The sequence below is a fragment of the Cetorhinus maximus genome, chromosome 9, assembly GCF_964194155.1.
Source record: "Cetorhinus maximus chromosome 9, sCetMax3.hap1.1, whole genome shotgun sequence".
Classification (NCBI taxonomy): domain Eukaryota; kingdom Metazoa; phylum Chordata; class Chondrichthyes; order Lamniformes; family Cetorhinidae; genus Cetorhinus; species Cetorhinus maximus.
In genome coordinates, this window is record NC_135887.1 from 113,273,610 (window position 1) to 113,296,538 (window position 22,929).

Sequence of the window (22,929 nt, forward strand, 5' to 3'; positions counted from 1 at the left end):
AAACACAGGAGAAGATTCCGAAAGGTTGGGGTTATGAAATGCAGACCAAGTTCATTTACTTGTTTAAAAAATGAATTGAAAATATTGTCCTTTAAAAGGCAACCTTATAATCTTTACCTCTGGCCTCATTACTTCGCAGTGAGCCATTTTAGTGGGGGTTGCAATCATTGAGCAGCCACTTAACTCTTCCTCACTGCTCCCCATGAGTATCCTTTCAGAAGACCCTGAAACAAAATGTCATTAGGTAGCTTGCTATATGTTTCTTCAGTTGTGTTAAGAAATGATCGACTTGACTATCTGTACAAATATTTTGAAATGAGACTGCCTCACTTTGCTCATCACAGTGTCGCACTTTGTTCTTCATTCAATCTCTGGACGTGGGCGTCGCTGGCAAGGCCAGCATTAAAAGCCCATCTGTAGTTGCCCCTTTAGAAGGTGGTGAAGGGACCTTCTTGAACTGCTGCAGTCACAGTGGTCACTCTTACAATTATACACTATGTGACGGTTTTCATGCAGCTTGCTAGGCCACTTCGGGGAGGTAGTTAAGAGTCAGCCACATTAATGTGGAACTGGGTTAAGACAGTAGGTTTCCTTCACTACAGGATATGAGTGAACAAGTTGGGATTTTATGACAATCTGACAGCTCCATGGTCACTTTTATTCTTAGGGTCCTCTCTGTACATACTGAGGTCTCCTTACAAATTCTCTTTCACTTTCAGGAGCTCCTTGCAAATACTGACTCTCCTTGCCTTTGTCTGGTTGCTTCATATATAATGATACTCCATTGAATTCCCCCCTTATAATGTTCTTGGGGACACCCATCTTGCAAATAGCAACATACTCCCTGTCCTAACATCTCGAATACATTATTTAACCAAAGGAAAATAGTTAGTTCCCTCGATGCAGGAAATGTATTTTTTTAAAAAATGAAAACAGTATATGTCAGCAACAGAAATAAAATGCTAGTAAATCAAGAGAAAAAGAAAGGAGGAAGATTAAAATGAGAAAATAAACTTTGAGACATGGGAGTGTGTTTGACCACTGGTGGACAGAGACCTTGGCTGGGAATTAGGTCTAGTAACGGAGGTCCCCCGACACCTCCCCCCCAACTGGTTGGAGGACCGGTGCTTCACTTTGCTTACGTGGGGGAGGACCGACCTGATTTAAGTGTCCTCGGACACTTAACTGGCCAGTGCTAAGCATTCCACGCAATCAAGCTCCCTGTAGGGTGGATCAACCAATCAGAAGCCAGCAGCTCTCCACTGCTGGCAGTACCACCAGGAGAGTGGCTGTAATGTGAGAATCGCCGCTGGATCCCTGGAGACAGGTGAATGGGGTGGTTGGGGGGTTGTTGGAGAGGTTGGTGTCATCGCTGGAGTCAGGAAGACAGGGGTGTCAGGGGCAAGGGTAGGAAGGGTAGCTTTGTGCATCCCCCCCAACACGCCCCTTCCCAATTCTAAGTTTCTTGGGTTTCAGAACTCGTGTATATAACCACTGGGAAATAAAAACCAATCTCAACAGTCTGGACTTGATGCATTACCCTTACCTTGAGATGTTATCATCTGCTTCATCATTTTGCACTGGGTCAACAGGCGGCTCAACTCTTCTATCCGATGGTCCTGTCAGTGAATAAAACCATCTTTGAAATGATGGGGGACTCCGCAACAGAAAGGAGGCTTGTATAACACTCTTTCACAGCCTCAGGGCATCCAAAGTGCATTACTTTTTAAGTGTAGTCACTGATGTAATGCAGGAAACACAGCAGCCAATTCACATACAGACCAGATAATCCATTTTGTTTTTAAAGTAATGCTGGATGAAAAGTTAACATTGACCAGAACTTCCTCTGCTCTTCTTTGAAACAGTACCATGGAATTTTTTCATCCACCTGAGCGGCAAGTGGGATATTAGTTCAACATCTTATGTGAAAAGATGGCACCTCCAACATTAGCACCATTCTCTCAGTTCTGCATTTGGAATGTCAGTCTGGATTATCAGGTTTTGGGAGTGGGGCTTGAAGCCATAACTTTCTGATTCAGAGGCGACAGTCCTACTCACTGAGCCACAATTGCATGAGGGCAGAATCTTAAAAATACAGCTGGGCGCAAAAAATCAGGAAATACTTTTATCGCACGTTGTGATGCAGGGAAGAGTGGAAAGGTGAAAGGAGGGAGAAGAATGGGCGAGTATGCATGGACATTATTCCTCACCTTTTCTTCATTTGCAGCCAGCAAGGAATCCAATCCGACCTTTAACCTTTGCACCTCTTGGTCTACAACAGATTCAATTAAATGATCAATTGCTTTGGACACTTATCGCTTGCACTCACTAATTCTTTGAAACCCATAGAAAAAAGCACGTTGTCAAAGCAAACGTTAAACAATTGCTTGAATTTGCAAGAACATGTAGTTTGCAGTATGAAAGCATGACCTTTCAAAACACTGAACACCACTGCAATGTCTTAGTGCACAGATACACAGCCTTATTAATGAGTTAGAGCCAGCACCAGTCAATGGGGCAGTCAAGCATCATGGCATTGTTGTGATCCGTGTAGGCCTGATGATGGACTAAACTAATGCGAATGTAGAAATAAAACAGGCAGATGAAAAGGCATGAAAATGCAAAATGGCAGCTAGTTTCAATAAACAATGTTTAACAGATGATATCCAACAATGTACTAACTTCAACATGCAAATCGAACAGATTCTGCTGGGAGCTGAATAGGTGGACTGGTGATAGGTGTGCCCTACAAGATATTTAATATACGTTATATTTCCTTGCTGATTTGTGTATTTCTATTGGATTGAATTGAGATGATGAAATGCCATCTTTCTGGGTGGCTCAGCATGGATCCCACAGTGGAATAGTGGCCATGTTCTTCCAGACTCTCAGCCAACTGAAGTCAGCATTGTGGGTGTGCAGCAAAGCAGGAGTGACCCAAAGTGGGCGATATTGGTTAAGTTGAGATGCTCGCATTTTGCCCAATTCCCATTTGGGTTAATAGCTCATGGGTGTACTACATGCTGGCCTGGGTAGCCAGGATGAGGTCCTCATTTTACCATTTTATTCTAAATCGTTTCCCCCTGTGCTCTTGATGGCTAGCCCTCCGTCGACATTCCAGCACCCAGTCCTCTCCAAGGAAATAGCTGGGCCACAGCTAAAGTGGGCAGTTTTGGAAACCCAATAATAGCAAGAACATTCAAGTTGCTGACTATGTAAAGCTTAAATTCATCAGGATGATCCCAGAGTTAGGAACCCACAGCTACGAGGAGAGACTTGAGAGACCAGGAGCACTTCTGTTGAACCAGAGAAGGCTAACAAGTTTTTCCAAATAATACAAACTTTTTGAATAAGATGAATAAACAATGGCTATTTCCTGTGGCTAAGGATTCAGCAACATGGGGCCATCAGTTTAAAATTATCAGAGAGTGTTGGAGGCAAAGGGTTAAATGAAATTCCTTAACGTGGAAGGCTGTGGGTATATGGAATTCTTCATGAGAGAAAGTGGTTGAGGCAGAGACCATTGCATCTCTTAAGGGAAATTTGGATAACATTGGAAGCAGAATTATGGATTATGGAAAGAAAATGGGGAGTGGGATTAGTTTTGGATTTCTCTTGCAAGGAACCAGCATGAACAGCATGTTCACTCTTTTATATTTAAAACCTGTATTGTTCCTTATTCTGGCTGCATTGGTGGGGTGGAGACTGAAGCAATATTGGGTAATGAACTCCAGGCTAACATATATCTATTTTGCCAAGATTCTAGATACAGATTAAAAAATGATGGAATAAAAATAAATTGATTCAGTGTCCATGCAAAATGTGTCATCCAGCTAGGTCCATCATTCCCTGCTCCTGATTCTCCCTGACTAGCGTTGGAAAAGCACAAATGGCTGCTGAAGTGCGCATGTGCTGATCTTCAGAAGCTGCCCACAGAGTTAGACTATGTTAATGAAGAACAGATCAGTAAAACCCTCACCACCCATCCTGGAGAAAATCAAACTCATTGCAGCCTGCAGAATGACTTGTAGTTTGACAGCGAACACTGTTTGCAGGCATGCAATGCTGCAATGAAAAATAGGGACTGGAGGAGGCCATTCAGCCCCTCAAGCTTGATCCACCGTTCAATTAGATCATGGCTGATCTCTAACTTAACTCCATCTACCCACCTTGGCTCCATTGCCTTTAATACCCATGCCTAACAAAAATCTATCCAGCTTGGTTTTGAAATTTTCAATTGACCCCCAGCCTCAACAGCTTTTCGGGGGAAGAGAGTTCAGATTTCCTTTACCCTCTCTGTGAAGAAGTGCCCTGGATGGTCTGGTGCTAAATGGACGCCACCCCTCAGAAAGCCCGTGTTAGCCTTATCGAGGATATGGGACAGATTCGTCAAAATGATACCAGGACTTACAAGGTTAAAAACATAAGGAAAGGATGTGTATATGACAATTGTATTTCCCCAAGTTTAGAACTTTGAGTTGTTTAGAATGATAAAGGGATTTAATAGGATAGATACAGAGAAACCATTGCCTCTGGTGGGGAATCCAGAACAAAGGGATATAATCTTAAAATTAGAGCTAGGCTGTTCAGAAGGGATATCAGGAAGCACTTCTTTACACAAAACATAGTGGAAATCTGGAAGTCTCTTCTCTAAAATGCTGTGGACGTAGGGGGTAAATTAGGGCTTTCAAGATTGATAGATGGATGAGTAGCTGTGTTAGGGGGATGGATAAAATGTCGGTTAATGGAGCCAAGGTATAGGTTGGTCCTGATCTGACTGAATGGCAGAACATGATCTAGTGACTGTAGGGCCGACTCCTGTCGTTATTGTGCTGGCATTCATATGGCCAGCAGTTTCACAGAATCACACAGTGCAGAAGAGGCCCTTCAGCCCATCGAGTCTGCACCGGCATGTGAGAAACACCTGACCTACCTATCTAATCCCATTTACCAGCACTTGGCCCATAGCCTTGAATGTTATGACGTGCCAAGTGCTCATCCAGGTACTTTTTAAAGGATATGAGGCAACCTGCCTCTACCACCCTCCCAGGCAGTGCATTCCAGACCATCACCACCCTCTGGGTAAAAAAGTTTTTCCTCACATCCCCCCTAAACCTCCTGCCCCTCACCTTGAACTTATGCCCCCTTGTGACTGACCCTTCAACTAAGGTTCCCTATCCAGCCTGTCCATGCCCCTCATAATCTTGTACGCCTCGATCAGGTCACCCCTCAGTCTTCTCTGCTTCAAAGAAAACAACCCAAGTCTATCCAACCTCTCTTCATAACTTAAATGCTTCATCCCAGGCAACATCCTGGTGAATCTCCTCTGCACCCCCTCCAGTGCAATCACATCCTTCCTATAATGTGGTGACCAGAACTGCATACAGTACTCCAGCTGTGGCCTCACCAAGGTTCTATACGACTCCAACATGACCTCCCTACTTTTGTAATCTCTGCCTTGATTGATAAAGGCAAGTGTCCCATATGCCTTTTTCACCACCCCACTAACGCGCCCCTCTGACTTCAGAGATCTATGGACACACACGCCAAGGTCCCTTTGTTCCTCAGAACTTCCTCGTGCCATGTCATTCATTGAATACTTCTTTGTCAAATTACTCCTTCCAAAGTGTATCAGGGTTAAGTTCCATCTGCCACTTATCAGCCCATTTGACCATCCTGTCTATATCTTCCTGTAGCCCAAGATACTCAACCAAGTTTGGGTGTAATTACTCCAATGCACATGCAAATCCAAGATGTGTGTCCAATGATACAATGCCAACACACATAGCAGGAAGGTTAGAATGGGAGAAACGGCAGTATCCATGGAAATTGGCCAATAAGAAACAGGAACAGAATACCAGAACAGCCACTCTGGCTTGAGATTTTGAGGGGGAGGAGCTACTTTAAAAAATCTTTTGAATAAATTCACACTTTAGTCTGTTACAATTTGGTGAGGTGTCAGAATTAAACTAAGGCTCTTCACATCCGTTGAACACTGTTGTACACTATTCCTGTTGGGAATTTCTTCCACCAAGTTGGAGCTGGTTGGCAGGGAAGTGAGGAATTATATCAACGGGTGAGGAAAACTAGTGCATCGCTTTCGTGAGTGTTTACACAGAGTTGTCAGGTTTCAGAGCACATTGGGATTGTAATTTTTTAAATCTTTCAATCGATTGTACTATTAAATGCTTTTAATCAATGGACTTTTAGCAGTCAATAAGTAACTAAAACCAAATTAAGCAACCATCACCTCCAGGAAACCAGTGAGTAAATGCAGGGAAGTCAATGAATTGATGGTATCCTGGGTTACAAGGTTGGGAGTTGGATTTAAACTAACCTGTGAAAGGAGCGCTTCAAACTTTAGTCAAACTTAAGTGAGGTTGAAACCTCACAATGGGACCAAATTCAGTTATATCAGTGTGAGAGACCTGGTTTAACCTTTTATTGCTTAATGGCCACATTGTCTGCAAACTGCCGGTGTGGTTACACAGCCAAAAATATCTCATTATTATTCAATGACTGCATGTTACCACTTGCTTGTGCAATTTTAGCATCTTGCACTGAACTTAGTTACAACTTCTATTTATATAGCACCTTCAACACAATAATACATCCCAAGGTGCTTCACAGGAAAGTTGTAAAGCAAAATTCAACACTGGGGTGATACAAGTTAGGGCAGATGGTCAAAAATTTGGACAAACAGTAGGTTTTAAGGAGCATCTTTGAGGGTGAAAATGAGCTGGAGTCGGAGAGGTTAAGGGTGGGAATTTCAGAATTTAGGGCCTTGGCAGTTGATAGCCAATGGTGGAACAATTAAAGTTGAGGATGCACAAAAGGCCAGAATTAGAGGAGGAGTGCAGGTATCTCAGAGGGTTGTATGGCTGGAGGAGATTACAGAAATAGGGAGGGATGAGGCCATGGAGGGATTTGGAAACAAGAATGAGTGTTTTTAGATTGTGTTGCTTAACTGGGAGCCAGTGTAGGAGTTTATGCAGGCCATGAGGTGGGCAGTAGAGCTTTGCTTGACTGGAGATAAGCCTCTCTGCTACCACTAACACCCTCCAGCAAAAGTCTCCTCCGTTTCATCATTTAACTTTAATCCTACTCTCAACTATTGCCACATCCCAGGTTGTAACAGAATCGTAGAACATTCCAGCAATAGAAACCGGCCATTTGGTTCCAGACTATTCTGCTGTCAATCACCACATAACCCAGCTAGTCTAACTCCAATCTCCTGTTCACACCCTATAGGTTTGAAAAACATTCAAAGGCTCTGCCTCTACAATAGTTTGTGGCTGAGAATGACACAATAAATGCTGGCCTTGCCAATGTTGTCCACATCACATGAATGAATAAATGTTTAAAAAATTCTAATCATCTTTTGAGTAAAGATCATTTTCCTACTTGTCCTTGTTATAAATCTGTTAAATCTTCAGTATTCCCTTGTCAATCAGCAGAGACATTTAGTATTTGCCTTTCCTAACCCACTATAGTTTCAGAGACGTCTTTCAGATCATCCCTTAACCTCAATTCAAAGTGAAACGTTGGGTCTGTGTCAGAGATAATCCCATTGAATGTTAGAACAGGCTCGAGGGGTTGAATGGCCTCCTCCTGTTCCTATGTTCCACAAAACTCCCAGGGGTTTGCATGAGGGTAGTGAACATCAAAGCTTTACAGTAGCAGTTTCAACAGCCACTGAACGAGACACCAGGTGAGGGAGCAGGAGAACAAGGAAACTGAGAAGGATAACATGCCACACAAATTTTGAGAATAAGAGAGTCTGGAAATTTGAATATGCATGATGCATTTGCATTGCAAAATTGGGCTAATTTCCCTATTCATCCCAGCATGGTGATTTTTTTAACTTCAAGTTTTTTGCTTTCTTTCCCATGAACAACAGTTTTATACCGAGAATAATGTCTATGCCCAACTTCAAAATAAGAATATTTCAGGAACCAATGATTCACAAGGTAACCGAATAGGCAAATTCTGTTTTTTTTTTAAACAATGAAGAACTCTGAGACTTTTACTCATGTTTTAAAGGTTGCATGGGATTCTGCGCACTTGTATTTAGACCCGGGGTTTTTATATGTTATGTTTGGATTCATTCTCGGGATGTGGGCGTCGTGGGTAAAGATGGCATATATTACATCTACATGGGATTACGTTGAATATACAATACAGAAAAAGGCCATCTGGCCTAACCAGCATGCCAACATTTGTGCTCCATTACAGCCTCCTCACATCCTTCCTTACCAACACAACCAGCCTAATCCTTCGTTCTTCTTTACCTCTTGTGTTTATCTGGATTCCCCTTAAATACATCTATACTATTCATCTCAACTTCCCCACGTGGTTGGTAATAAGTTTCACATTCTCACCACTCTCTGGGTAAAGATGTTTCTTCTGAATTCTCTATTGGATTTCCTGGTGACTATCTTATATTGATTCCCTCTACTTTTGCTCTTCCCCACAAGTGGAAGACTTTCTTTCAGAATCCACTCTGTCAAAACCTTTCATAAATGTCTATGTGTCTCACCCCTAGCCTTCTCTTTTCTAAAGGAAAGGGAGCCAGCCTGAACACCCTTTCCTGATAGATAAATCCCCAAATTCCTGGCATCATCCTTGTAAATTCTCCATCCCAAAGTATCCTGACAAAAATGGTGATGACATGGCGTGTTTAGTACAACTGTGTGTCATGCAAGGCCACTTCAGAATGCAGTTAAGAGTCAACAAGGTTGATGTGGGGCTGGAGTCACATCTAGGCCCAGACTGGGTAAGGATGGCTGGTATCCTTCCCTAAAGGGACATTCATGAACCATTTGGGTTTTTTTTTGCAACAATCCAAAAACTTCCTGGTGACTTTTATGAAGATCAGCTTTTTATTTCCAGATTTTATTAAAACCCCAATTCAAATTCTTCAACTATCATGGCGGGATTATTAGTCCAGGCCTCTGTAACATAATCACTGCACTACTGTAAATCTGGAATAAACCAGGTTATGTGTCATTACATAGGTTTAAAGGAGTGACGATGATGATGATATTCCGCTGTCTTGCTTGATGAAGCTCAGCATGTAAACAGCAAATTGCAAAGCAGCTTCAGGCCAATAACATGTACAATAAAACATCGCCACGCATTCGCCACTGCAGGGGCAGACATCTCCACATCACCCCTCCCTCAACCTCACCACCCCACAACACCACCCGACTCCAACACTCCACACTCCTAACTTCCCCTCTCCACCCCACACCTCCCCTCCATCACCAAATCCATCACACCACAACACCCCACCCCCAATCTCCCCTCCCCATCCCATCCCAACAACTCACCCCCAATCTCCCCTCCCCACCCCATTCCAACACGCCATCCCAATCTCCCCTCCCCTCACCATCCCAACACCCCACATCATTCCAACACCCCACCCCCAATCTCCCCTCCCCACACCATTCCAATACCCAACCCCCAATCTCCCCTCTCCACACCATCCCAAGACCCCACCCCACCTCATCCCAACACCCACCCCCAATCTCCCCTCCCTACACCATCCCAACACGCTACCCCACCCCATCCCATCCCAACACTCCACCCCCAATCTCCCCTCCCCACACCATCCCAACACTCCACTCCCAATCTCCCCATCCCATCCCAACCCAACACCCCACCCCCAATCTCCCCTCCCCACCCCATTCCAACACCCCATCCCAATCTCTCCTCCCCTCACCATCCCAACACCCCACATCATTCCAACACCCCACCCCCAATCTCCCCTCCCCACACCATTCCAATACCCCAACCCAATCTCCCCACCCCACCCCATCCCAACACCCCAACCCACCTCATTCCAACTCCCCACGCCCAATCTCCCCTCCCCACTCCATCCCAATGCCCCACCCCCAATCTCCCCTCCCCACACCATCCCAACACCCCACATCATCCCATCCCAACACCCCACCCCCAATCTCCCCTCCCCACACCATCCCAACACCCCACCCCCAATTTCCCCATCCCAACACCCCACCCCCAATCTCCCCTCCCCAAACCATCCCAACACCCCACCCCCAATCTCCCCTCCCCACACCATCTCAACACCCCACCCCCAATCTCCCCTCCTCACACCCATAACACGTCTACATCCCAAACTCCTTACCCCACAAACACCATCCCCACAACCTCATCCTCAATCTTCGTTTCCCACCACGACACCCCACCTCCAACCTCCATTTCCATCCCCCCCCAAACACACCTCCACATCCCAACTCCCACCACACATTCCTCCTCCAACCACCCCCCCAAAGACATCACCCAGCAAACATCCCAACCCAAATATCCACATCCCCAAAACACCTCCCCACCTACCCTATCATCCCTCACAAAGAGAAGGTGAAAGCTTACGTTTTTCCTTGAGCCTTCTCCTATACATGTCCTCTATGATGCCACAGGTGAACAGTGTAAGGAGGAGAAGATCAGAGTGGGCAAAAAGCAAAGATTAGAAGTTGAAACCACAAACAGGGAAAATTAACCCGGGTGATTCCTCGACCACGTGCTGCTAGTGGAGAGACGGTCAGGTCCTCGTTGAGAGGGTCCCCCTCAGGAAATATGTAGCATGTAGCCTGCCATTTCCTCCCCCAAAGGACTTGCTCTTCAATGGGAGCGCCTGGTCCCAGAATCACCCCAAAGCACCTTGAAAGGAATTGCTTCATTCGTTTTATCATCATTCCACTCAATAACAGAATCTGCCGTTTAAGAATTAATTTTGCCAATTCATTACCAATAGCAAAAGTTTCTAAAACACTTTAAATAACTTTGCACTTATTATCTTAGGTTGTGCATTCTTCCTGCAGGTCTCAAGCTATCCTTACCGGTCAGCTGGCGGGCAAGCAGATTATGCCAGGTAAGGGTATCAGGGGATATGGAGCAAAAGTGGGTAAATGGAGTTGAGGTGCAGACCAACCTTGATCTAACTGAATGGCAGCGCAGGCTTGATAGGCTGAAAGGAACAGGAGGCCTGAGGAACTCACCAAGGCTCCTTAGACAGCACCTTCCAAACCCACAACCACTACCATCTAGAAGCACAAAAGCAGATGTATGGGAACACCAACACCTGGAATTTCCCCTTCAAGCCACACACCATCGTGACTTGGAAACATATCGCTGTTCCTTGTCCTTCTAGATGGTAGCTGTTGTGGGCTTGGAAGGTGCTGTCTAAGGAGCCTTAGTGAGCTCCCACTGTCACACCCACATCCTTTTAAGTGAATAAAAAAAGGCCAACGTATTGGATTATCAGAGTAAATGAACATCTATTCAAAGAGAAATTATGCTTTTTAAAATTTATTTATTGGGTGTGGGTGTCGCTGGCTAGGCTAGCATTTATTGCCCATCCCAGTTTCCCTTGAAAAGGTGGTGATGAGCCGCCTTCTTGAACCACTGCACTCCACGTGGTGTAGCTACACCTATAGTGCTGTCAGGAAGGGATTTCCAGGATTTTGCCCCAGCAACAGTAAAGGAATGGCAAAATATTTCCAAGTCAGGATGTTATGTGGCTTGGAGGGGAACTTCCAGGTGGTGGTGTTCCCATGTATCTGCTGCCCTTGTCCTTCTAGATGGTAAGTGTTGTGGGTTTGGAAGGTGCTGTCTAAGGAGCCTTGGTGAGCTCCTGCAGTGCATCTTGTAGATGGTGCCACTGTTCGTCGGTGGTGGTGGGAGTGAATGTTTGTGGAAAGGGTGTCAATCAAGTGGGCTGTTTTGTCCTGGATGATGTCGAGCTTGAGTGCTGTTGGAGCTGCACTCATCCAGGTAAATGGAGAGTATTCCATCACGCTCCCGACTTGTGCCTTGTAGATGGTGGACAGGCTTTAGGGAGTCAGGAAGTGCAGGATTCCTAGCCTCTGATCTGCTCTTGTAGCCACAGTATTTATATGGTTAGTCCAGTTCAGTTCCCAGCCAATGGTAACCCCCAGTATGTTGATAGTAGGAGATTCAGTGATGGCAATGCCATTGAATGTCATAGAGTGATGGTTAGATTCTCTTTCGTTGGAGATGGTCATTGCCTGGCAGTTGTATGGCATGAATATTGGTGCCAGGGGATGCATTTGAAAGCCTAACTTAGGTCAAAATTTCCCAAATGGTGTCCCATTTTAAAACAGAAACTAGCATTTACATAGCACCTTGAATGTAGCAAAATATCCCAAGGTGCCCACAGTTGTATTAGCAAACAAAATTTGACATTGAGCCACATAGGGAGATGTTACAGCAGGTGACCAAAAGCTTGTGTCAAAGAGGTAGGTTTTAAGGAGCATCTTGGAGGTGGGGGGGGGGTGGGGTGCGCAAAGACAGATAGAGTTGTGGAGAGGTTCAGGCAGGAAATTCCAGAGTTTAGGGCCCAGGCAGCTGAAGGCACGGCTGCCAATGTTGCAGTGATTAAAATTGGGGATGCGCAAGAGGCCAGAATTAGAGAGGTACAGAGATCTCAGGGGGCTGTAGGGCTGGGTGAGACTACAGAGGCAGGGAGGGAGACATGCCCGAGAGTCCCACTTTATCCTGCACAGTGGTGATTTGATGTATTGGGATTTTTTATCCCCAAGGTTTTGCTAAATGATATAAGCTCTAGCTCTCCCAGAATAGTGCTACTGCACAGATGGAGAAGCTTTCAAACCGTGGTCAACACTGGGCTGTGTTGATCACCATCTAGGAAACATTACAAGTTGGTGGAGAGGTACAAAATATATTAAAAAACGTAATGGAATGTTGGTCTATATCTCAGGGTCTGAAACATTAAGGGGTGGAAGTTACGTCACAGTTACAAAAATCGCTGGTAACAACCCTTTTAAAGTACTGTGTTCAGTTTTGGGTTTGCACCTCAGGAAGAATATGTTGTCCTTGGGTACAGCACAGATTTCAGTGAAATGATACTGGGGTTAAAGGGTTAAAAATGAGGACTAGGCTTGTACTCCCTGAAGAAGTTCAAGGGATGAACTAGTTGAGGTGTTTAAGATGATTGCATTGATTTGGTAGCGTGCTGAGAGAAACAATTTCTTCTGGGGAGTGGGGTGAATTCAGAACAAGGGATCATAACCCTAAAATTATAACTAGGCCATTCAGGGGTGGTGTCAGAAAGCACTGTTTCACTCAAAGGGTAGTGAAAATATGGAACTCTCTCCCCACAAAAAGCCGTTGGGGCTGGGGAATCAATTGAAAATTTCAAACCAGTGATTGATAGACTTTTGGGTAATGGTATTAAGGGGTACAGACCCAAGGTAGGTAGATGGAGTTAAGGTACAATGGAATGGTGGAACAGGATCAAGGGGCTTAATGGTCTCCTCCTGTTCCTATGTTCCCAATGGCTAAGTTGTTACAATGGTGACATTGCTTCCCAAAGGTGGTCACCTGGCTGAACTTCAAAGAGCTGCAGGAAAACCTGAAACCATCAGTTAAGGTTAGGTCATAATTGTCATAGCAATATCAACGACACAATTCCTTCAAGGTTTTATAGGACTGTAGCAGATTTCAAGCCAACCATTCAGATGTACCCAATCCCTTTAAGAGTAAGTATTATGATATTGAAAATAAGAATAACTTAAATAAGAAAGACTTTTGCATTTATGTGGGGCTTCATTGCCCCTCTCAAACATCCCCAAGTGTTTCATATCCAATGAAGATCTTCAAAGTGCAGTGGCTGTTGTGATGGAGGTGAACTGATGCACAGCAGAATTGCACAATCAGTAACTAATGAAAGACCAGCTATTTACAGCATTAGTTGGGAGGAATGTTGGTCAAGAGAATTAGGGGGGTGAGCCATCCTGTCCTTCTTCAAACACTTTCAAGGTGTCAGCTGTGGCTCTGTTCATAGCACCCTCGCCTTTGAATCAGAGGGTTGTGGGTTCATGTCCCACTCCCGGAAACCAAGAACTGTAATTGTACTCGAAAGAGTTGCAATCTGTGACTGTTGATAACTCGAAAGAGTTTCAAACACTTTCAAGGCATCTTTTACCATCTATTTGAACCGGCTGACATTACCTTGGTTGCAATAACTAGTCTAAAGTTTGGTTGACCAATTTGGAAACAATGCCACTTGAGCTTTTATGATATAAATTGTAGATTATGTTGTGCTCAGCTAGGCAATGGATCTCTGTGTTCAGGGATGGAGCATTACCTATTTCAGTTACTCAGCATCAAACTCTCAGATGAGTCAGACACAGCACAGCCATCCACAGGGCAAAGTTCCCTCCAATAAACTACAAGCTACTTCAATTCTACTTTGAAATGCATCCCGTCTTATCTTTTCCTGGCTTTAAATTGGGTGCTGCATTTGTCTACCAAATAAACAGTGATTACACACCAATTGTAGTTAATTGGCTGCAAAGCACTTTGGGACATCCCGAGGACAGGAAAGACACTGAACATCTGAAAAGCAGGATACTGTGAATGCTGGAAATCTGAAATAACGAGAAAACGCTGGAAATAATCAGTGGAGCTGCAACTTCTCTGTGGAGACAGAAACAGAATTCATGTTTCAGGTCGATGACCTTTCATCGGAACTGGGAAAGTTAGAGATGCAATAGGATTCGAGCAAGAGGTGGATGGGACAAGGACAAAAGGAAGGCCTGCGATCAGGTGAAAGATATGAAAGATTGAATGACAAAAGAGTTAGTCTTCCAGGGCCAAAGAGAATGGTGAGGGGGCAAGAAAAGAAACAAAGGATGTGCCTAGAGCAGGTACGCTGCTATCTGAAAGCAAAAAAAGGAAAAAACCTAAACAAAAGAAAAGGAAACAAAAGCAGGGGAGGGGGGTTGCAGAGTTTATAGTCTAAAATTGTTGAACTGAATGTCAAGTCCAGAAGGCTGCATGTAAAGTGCCTAATCAAAAGTTGAGATGCTGCTCCTCAAGCATCCAAACCTGTGACCTCTACCACCTCTAAGGACAAGGCAGCAAATGCATGGGAAGACCACTGCCTGCAAGTTCACCTCCAAGTCACACACTGTCCTGACATGGAACAATATCGCTGTTCCTTCACTGTCACTGGGTCAAAATCCTGGAACTCACTCCCTAACAGCACTGTGGGTGTTCCTACAATACATGGACTACAGCGGTTTCAGAAGGCAGCTCACCATCACCTTCTCAAGAGCAATTAGGAATGGGCAATAAATGTTGGGCTAGCCAGCGATACCCACGTCCTGTGAACGAATTTTTAAAAAGGCTTACGTTGATCTTCACTGGAACAGTGCAACAGGTCAAGGACAGAGCTGAATATCTGAATTTGTTTTATTCACCTTGCGGTTTAACTGCCCTACAGCTCATGTGCTAAATGCACTGCCCAGTGTGGATCTAAGCCTTACATACGAAATAGGAGCAGCAGTAGGTCATGTGGCCCATGGAGCCAGCTCTGCCATTCAACAAGATCATTGCTGATCTCCTACCTCTACTCCAACTTCCCGCACTATCCCCACATCCCTTAATTCCCTTGGTTATTAATAATTCCCAAAGAGCTATCGACCCTGTCTTGAATATACCCAACAACTGAACATCCAAAGCCCTCTGGAGGTAGATAATTTCAAAGACTCAACCACTGAGTGAAAAATTTTCTCACCTTATTCAGAAATGGCTGACCCCTTTTTCTGGAAGTGTGACCCTGTGTTTTAGATACTCCAACCAGGGGAAACAATTTCTCCGCATCTACCCTGCCAAGCCCTCTAAGTACTTTATTAGACTAGATTAGATTCAGTTAGATCAGCTCTCACCTGTCTAAACTCTGGGGGATATAGGCCTTGTTTACTCAATCTCTCCTCATAGGACATTCCCCTCATCCCAGGAACCAACCGAGTAGACCATCATTGCACTTCCTCTAAAGAAAATATGTCCTTCCTTTGGTAAGGAGCCCAAAACTGTAAACTGTACTCTAGTTTTCTCTCACCGTGGTTAGGCTCACCGAGCAGCTGGTCTGAAGCATGAGCCTATAACCTGCCCAAACTTAGTTCTGACTCTTTACTTCTGATCCCATCAGTCGGGGCCAGATTTGAACACTGGTTTTGGAAATGAAAAGCCTAACATGTAACACATTACCTCTTTCAGCTCCACAGCCAGCAAACCCCCCCAGTCATTTGCTGGTACACAGCCCCATTAAAACTAAGATAACACAAAAACATACAGAAGGATATTTCTAACCTATGACAAGAGACCTAGAAACTGCAGTAAAACAATGAAATAGAATTCACATTTCCACAAAACACATCTTTTATTTTTCTACTTGTCTAGTTATCACTCTGTTTGACCTTGCACCATGAATCCCTTAGTCATTTAATCTCCCCTGAACTCCAATATTACAGACCTTCCCTTTTGTTCTTTATCACCATCCTTCCTTCATTCCCCTGCTTATAATCTATCACATTTCTAACTTTTCCCAGTCGTGATGAAAGATCATCTACCCGAAAACTTAGCTCAGTTTCTCTCTCCACAGAGATTGCCTGCCCTGCTGGGTACATTCAGCATTTTCTGTTTTCATTTACTGAAATAGAATAATCAGATTTATTTACACATACTTAGTTTAACATCCGTCTAGATTTTTGTCCTCTTTTTGCATTCTTTTCTCTCAATAACAGTGCACCAAAATTGATGGTGGCAAAAGGTTTGAAAGGTTAAAAAGAAAATTCATGGAATATCAATGTTTATTCCGGAATTTAAATCCACAAGGATAGTCATGTAATGAGGGAATACAGTCTGGTTGAATCCACCCCACATTTTTCTGACTCACTTGACTCATATTCTTCATGCAAAAGGATCCATGGTTCAACGATAGTTAAACTGTTATTAGGCCTGTCTCAGTGCCAAAAGCATTAAAACTGGAGAAAGATTGACTGCACTGGTAAACATTTATTTTCTAAAGCCACAGATCTTGCCTGCCTGTGACCTTCCTTCACCATTGAACCCCAGGGGTCAGATGAAGAAAAGCACCTATTTTAGATAAGGTACCAAAAGTATTATAGACTGGTTCAGGCTAATGGAACTTGGTAGAATCGCCCAAATGGACCAGACAGTTTCTGATATGATTCCTGTCCTCAGGATTATAAAGGATGAGATAATGTGGACCATGACCAATTGTTTCACCTTGCCCAGAATAGTAGAGCCAGGGTACAAGGCCTGAGCTTGAAGAGGATTAATTCAAAACTAATCTGTGGAAACAATATTTCAATGAGTGAGTAGACAATCTATGGAACGGGAGCCCCTCGTGAGATGATGGAAACAGTTAATGTAGATTCATTCAAATGCAAATAAGATAGATTTCTTTCAGAAAATAATATTTTGTTGCCCAATCTATGAGTAATTTGAGACATGATGCGTGGTGAGTGCAGCGAACTTGGGAAGAACAGATGACTTTGGACCTATGGTTGGGGGCTTTGCTCAACTCATGTCTGGGTCCGTTGTAGAGATTAATGGCTGTGATTAGTCAACAACTCCATTATCATTGGATCATGTTACTACCAGGATGGACCCTGGACTTTTCTCACCAACAATTGGCATATTCCTAATGCAATAAAACTGTTCAGAATGCGCCAAATGTGGTGCATCATCGCATTATAGCAAGAGACCACTTTAAATACAATGAATTGTACAGTTGAACACTAGCATTGTTTGTACAAAGCCCTTGCTTGGAATGAAAAGTTTCTAAGAGACAAATGACTTCATGCAGTCATAAAATGTTGCTGCAATTTGGTAGATTGTTGGCATCATGGACTTGGCGCAGAATATTACTCAGGAGGCTAGGGCGTGTGACTTTCTCAGTTTAGGCCTGAAAGAAGTGGAACGTGGGTGAAGGATCTTGGCAAGTTGCCTCTGCACATGAACGCCCTCAAATCTTTGGCAAAAACCTGTTCACCATTTCTGAGAATGCTTTAAGGGTCATCAACCAGGCTCCTACTCCGAGTCTGATGGTTATGGGTTCAAACCCCATACCAGGATTTGAGCACTGAGTACAAAGGGATTGCTGGTTAGAGATGCTAAATCCAGGGCATTGTCTATCTACGTCGGCGTCACTATTCAAAGAGGGGAGGGAGACTTTCCTACTGTCTTGACCAACATCTCCATCTACAACATTAAAACAGGTTAACAGGTCATTCATCTAATTTGCTGTTTGGGGGATCATGCTGTGCATTAATTAGGCTTTCCATTTACCCAAAGAGTTACTCCACTTCATTCATTAGGATGTAATGGGTGCCTGGGATATCCTGTGCTGTTATATAAACACAACTTCTTTTGTTTATTATTCTGGGTAGGGGCTATTGTTTTTATTTTTCTTTTAATTTGATCGTGGGATGTAGACTTCACCAGGAAGGCAGAATTTATTGCCATCCCTGAGAAGGTGGCGGCTGCAGGTTTGGGAGTTGCTGCCCTTGGAGCCTTGGTGACTCGCTTTGTCCTGGACAGCGTTGAGCTTTGAGTGTGCTAATGGAGCTCCACACATCCAGGCAAGTGGAGAGTATTTCATCACATTGGCTTGTGCCCTGTAGACAGTGAACAGGCTTTGGGGAGTCGAGAGGTGAGTTACTCACCACAGAATACCCAGCCTCTGATCAGTTCTTGTAGCTACAGTAATTATACGGCTGGCCCAGCTAAGATTCTGGTCAATGGTAACCCATTAAAGCAAGGCCTTGTCTGCCCTCTCAGGCAGATGTAAACAAATCCATGTTACTGGTTTGAAGAGCAGGGGAGGTCTCTCTGGTGCCCTGATCAATATATTTTTTTTAATCACTCAACCAACATGGCTAAAACAAATTATCTGGCCATTTACACCATTGCTGACAAAGTGTGTGCAAATTGGTTGCTGCATTTCCCTACAAAAATATTTCATTGGCTGTAAAACACTGTGGGATGTCCTGAAGTCATGAAAGGCATGATATAAATGCAAGTCTTCATTTTATGGTGAGACATGAATAAAATGGGCCACAGAGGCTCAATAAGTCTTATATTCAAAATCTGACCTCAGCCAGCAGAGCAATAACACCATAGAGGAAACAACTTATCACAGTATCCTTGGGGTTCAGGATGGGAAGAAAAAGCATTGAGGGAAAATATTTACAGGGCTATGGGGAAAGAGGAGAGTGGGACTAATTGGTTAGTGCTATTTCCACAGGCACAATGGGTCGAATAGACTCCTACTGTTTATCATTCTACGATTCTACAATTCTGCGACTTGAAATGTTGATTCTGTTTCTCCTTTTGTGGAGGCTGCCTGACCTCCCGAGTGCTTTTCAGCTTTTCCGTTTTTACTTAGTACAGCTCAAGTTTGGTTGATGTGGACCATTCCTACCTCTGTCAGAGCTGTCACTCTGTACAGAAGCTCTGGAGGAAAGCTGGCTCTGTAAGCGCTCAATTTCAATATCTTTTATGGTCAACTGTTCTTGAAGATCTTCTATTTCAGCCTGAAGATTGAAAGAAAGATAAAAAAATTTAACCAAATCAAAACATCAAACTATTTTGAAAAATCAGCCAATATTTAACAGACCTGACTCAAGCGCTTTCATTGGATAAGCCTATTCTCAAATAGCAAATGTCAGAACTGGCCTATAGAATTATCTGCAAAAGGTTGGTCAACGTAAACACTAACTGTGCAGGTCAGAATTGTTCAGGATGGGAAGGTATTTGGATTCAAATCAGTCTAAACGATAAAGATCTGGCCAAGCACAAAGATCAGAAAGAGATCATAATGATAAAACTTGGAGCAGAACACATAAAGGAAAAAGAAGTGGCTGATAAAAAATAGTTTGTACGTAGAAGAACTGAAAGACAGAAGGCAAAGTGTCAGTGTATAGATGAGTTGTGAAAGGGGCGTGGGGCTGAGGGGCAGGAGGGGAAAAGGTAGGTGGGAGGGAGGGGGAGAAGAGAGAAATGGAGAGAGGAATGGAAGAGGGAGAGACATTTAAGGAGTGTTTCCTCTTGTGGGTGAGTCCAGAACTAGGGGGCACTGTTTTAAACTTAGGGGTCACCCTTTTAGGGCAGAGATAAGGAGAAATTTTTTCTCTCAGAGGGTTGTGCGACTTTGGAATTCTCTGCCTCAGAAGGCGGTGGAGGTGGGGGTCATTGAATATTTTTAAGGCAGAGATAGATAGATTCTTAGATAAAAGCTAAATAAATAGATAGATAAATAGATAGGTTCTTGTTAGGCAAGGGAATCAAAGGTTATCAGGGTTAGATGGGAAAGTGGGAATCGAAACACAAGATGATCAACCATGATCTTATTGAATGGCGGAGCAGGCTCGAGGGACCAATTGGCCTACTCCTGTTCCTATTTCTTAAGTTCTTAATCAGTCTCTTGGTCCTCCTTTGCTGAATTCTAAAGTGGTCCCTCAGTTTACTGTAAACTGCTGCCTCAGGCTTGCTACTTTTTCTAGCAACTTTATATGTTTCCTCTTTGGATCTAATACCATCCTTAATTTCTTTTGTCAGCTATGGTTGGGCCACTTTTCCTGTTGTGTTTTTGCGCCAGAAAGGAATAAATAAATGTTGCAATGCTTAGATTCATTCCTTAAATATTAGCCATTGCCTATCCACCGTCAAGCCTTTTAATGAAGTTCCCAAATCTATCTTAGCCAACTTACATCTCATACCTTCCTAGTTTCCTTTGTTTAGATTTAGGACCCTAGTTTCGGATTGGACTATTTCACTTTTCAGCTTAAGGACGAATTGTATCACGTTATGGTCACTGTTCCCTAAAGGACCCCGCACAACGAGATTATTAATTAACCCCTTCTCATTGCACAAAACCAAATCTACCAAATCTTGACATACTGGTCTAAAAAAACCATCTCATATACACTCCAGGAATTCATCTGCCACAGTATTATTGCTAATTTGGTTTGCCCAGTTTATATGTAGATTAAAGTCACCCATGATTACTATAGCACCCTTGTTACATACATTTCTAATTTCCTGTTTAATACTATCCCCTACCTTACCACCACTGTTTGGAGGCCTATATACAACTCTCACTAATGTTTTCCGCCCTTAGCTGCTCCTTAGTTCAAATCAGACAGATTTTGCATCTTGATTTTCTGAGCCAATATCCCCTCTCACTACTGATTTCATCCTTAACTAACAATGCCAGACTACCTCCTCTTCCTTTTTTGCCTGTCCTTCTTAGATATCGAATATCCTTGGATATTCAGTTCCCAGCCTTGGTCACCCTGCAGCCATGTCTCTGTAATCGCAATCATATTGTACCCGTTTACATCTATTTGTACGATTAATTCATCTATCTTGTTGCGAATGCTCCCCCAGTTCCTATTTCTTATATGGTAACAGCCTACTTACCCAAATATATGCAAAGCACGCCAAACGCAGAGCAACATGAGAACATTTAATTGGGTCAATTCTGAAGTGTGCTAAATTGTAACAGCTATAAATCAACTGTTATGTTGAAAGAGTTAAACCAAACAGCTTAAAGCACTTCACTGAGCTGATAATCCACTGTTCTGGCAGAAAGTTACTGCATTGTTTATGATAGTATTATTCCTGTAATATTAGAGCAGAGCACTTGATACGCCTTGTGGGAATATGGAGTGCAGTCACACACTTGATTCTGTTGCTGTTCAACAGCTGAGAAAGCAACAATTAAATTCCAACATTGCCTCTTCTGTTAATTGCTCTGTGTTGTAACTAGCAACTTAACGTCACCAACAGCATCTGTGTCAGGTTTGAAACAAAATCTTACAATGTTCTGCCACCTTAAAATAGTACCAGGAGCTCTCAAGCAGTCTCTGAACCGAAAGCTAACCTTGTTGGTCCCTTTAAGGCTACTGTGAGCTGTGGCTCAGTGGGTAGCACTCTTGCCTCAGAATCAAATGGTTGTGGGTTCAAAACCCACTACCGAGGTTTGAGCACACAATCCAGACTGGCACTCCCAGTACAGTATTGAGGGAGTGCTGCACTGTTCGGAGTGCAATCTTTCAAATGAGGCCAAGTTAAACTGAGGCTCCATTTGCCCTCTCAGGCGGATGCAAACTTTGAAGAACTCAGCCAATATGTATTCCTCAATCAACATCTCTAAAACCAAAGATCTAGTCATTATTTCATTGGTTTTTGTGGGAGCTTGCTGTGCGCAACTTGGCTACTGTGTTTCTTACATTACAACAGTGACTACATTCAAGAAAAGGTGCTTAAATTGACTGCAAAAGGCTTTGGGATGTCCTGAGTCGTGAAAGGCAAATACAACTTCTTTCTTTCACAATGCAACTTCAAAGATGTTGTTTAAAGAGTTGGGACCCATGTCATTTAAACCATCTTTTGACATTTACCGTAGCCAGATAATGCATTTATTCCAGTGTGAAGAGTAGTTTTACTTAGCCTTAGAACTGACCACAAACAGTTAAACATGACTTGCCTCTCCTGTTCAGATGGCGTTTGGTGCAAAGCAACACACTGCTGGGGAAGTAATGAAGAGACCGAGTGAGGGGCCTGCAGAGTCTTCTCCAACATGTTGCTTAGTCTCTAATACTTAATCAGAAGGAGAGGTCCTGAAGGGAGAAGGCTGGGGCTTCCTTTTAAAGCCTCTGCGAATCACAAAACAAAGTGGTGGGTGTTTGGCGTACAACGTTGCAGGAAGCAACACCAAACTGAAGCGGCTTCTTGGAACACGCAGGTGGAAGGGCGGTTGAACATCCAATGGAATGGTGAGAGTTAGGAGGGGAACAGGGGTTGCAGACAATACTGCACATCTCCTGAGAATTAAAGCAAATAATGGGGGAGCACATTCACAGTCATTGTAAAATCCCACTTTCCCAGGTTAGCCTCTGATATTGACAAGCCCATTTTCATTTCCTCCTCACCAAAAAAAAAATTCTTCACAAAATAAAATTAGTTAACCATCGTGACAATGGGAAATAAATCTGGCTTAAACACTAGTTCACAACACCAAGAAAAAAATAAAGCTAATAATCCGTT

General features: G+C 43.5%; 1 protein-coding gene across 5 annotated transcripts in view; it reads right to left on the reverse strand.

Annotated features, from left to right (window-relative positions):
* Positions 1-22,929, reverse strand: part of ppfibp2b (PPFIA binding protein 2b) — a 254,599-nt gene that overhangs the window by 46,395 nt on the left and 185,275 nt on the right. For all 5 annotated transcript variants that reach the window (XM_078549397.1, XM_078549395.1, XM_078549396.1 and 2 more), the window contains 5 exons: positions 19,301-19,412; positions 10,396-10,428; positions 2,211-2,272; positions 1,547-1,619; positions 118-224 (listed from right to left, as the gene is read on the reverse strand). In XM_078549397.1, coding sequence (XP_078405523.1) covers positions 118-224; positions 1,547-1,619; positions 2,211-2,272; positions 10,396-10,428; positions 19,301-19,412 — 387 coding nt within the window. The remainder of the gene's footprint in view (positions 1-117; positions 225-1,546; positions 1,620-2,210; positions 2,273-10,395; positions 10,429-19,300; positions 19,413-22,929) is intronic.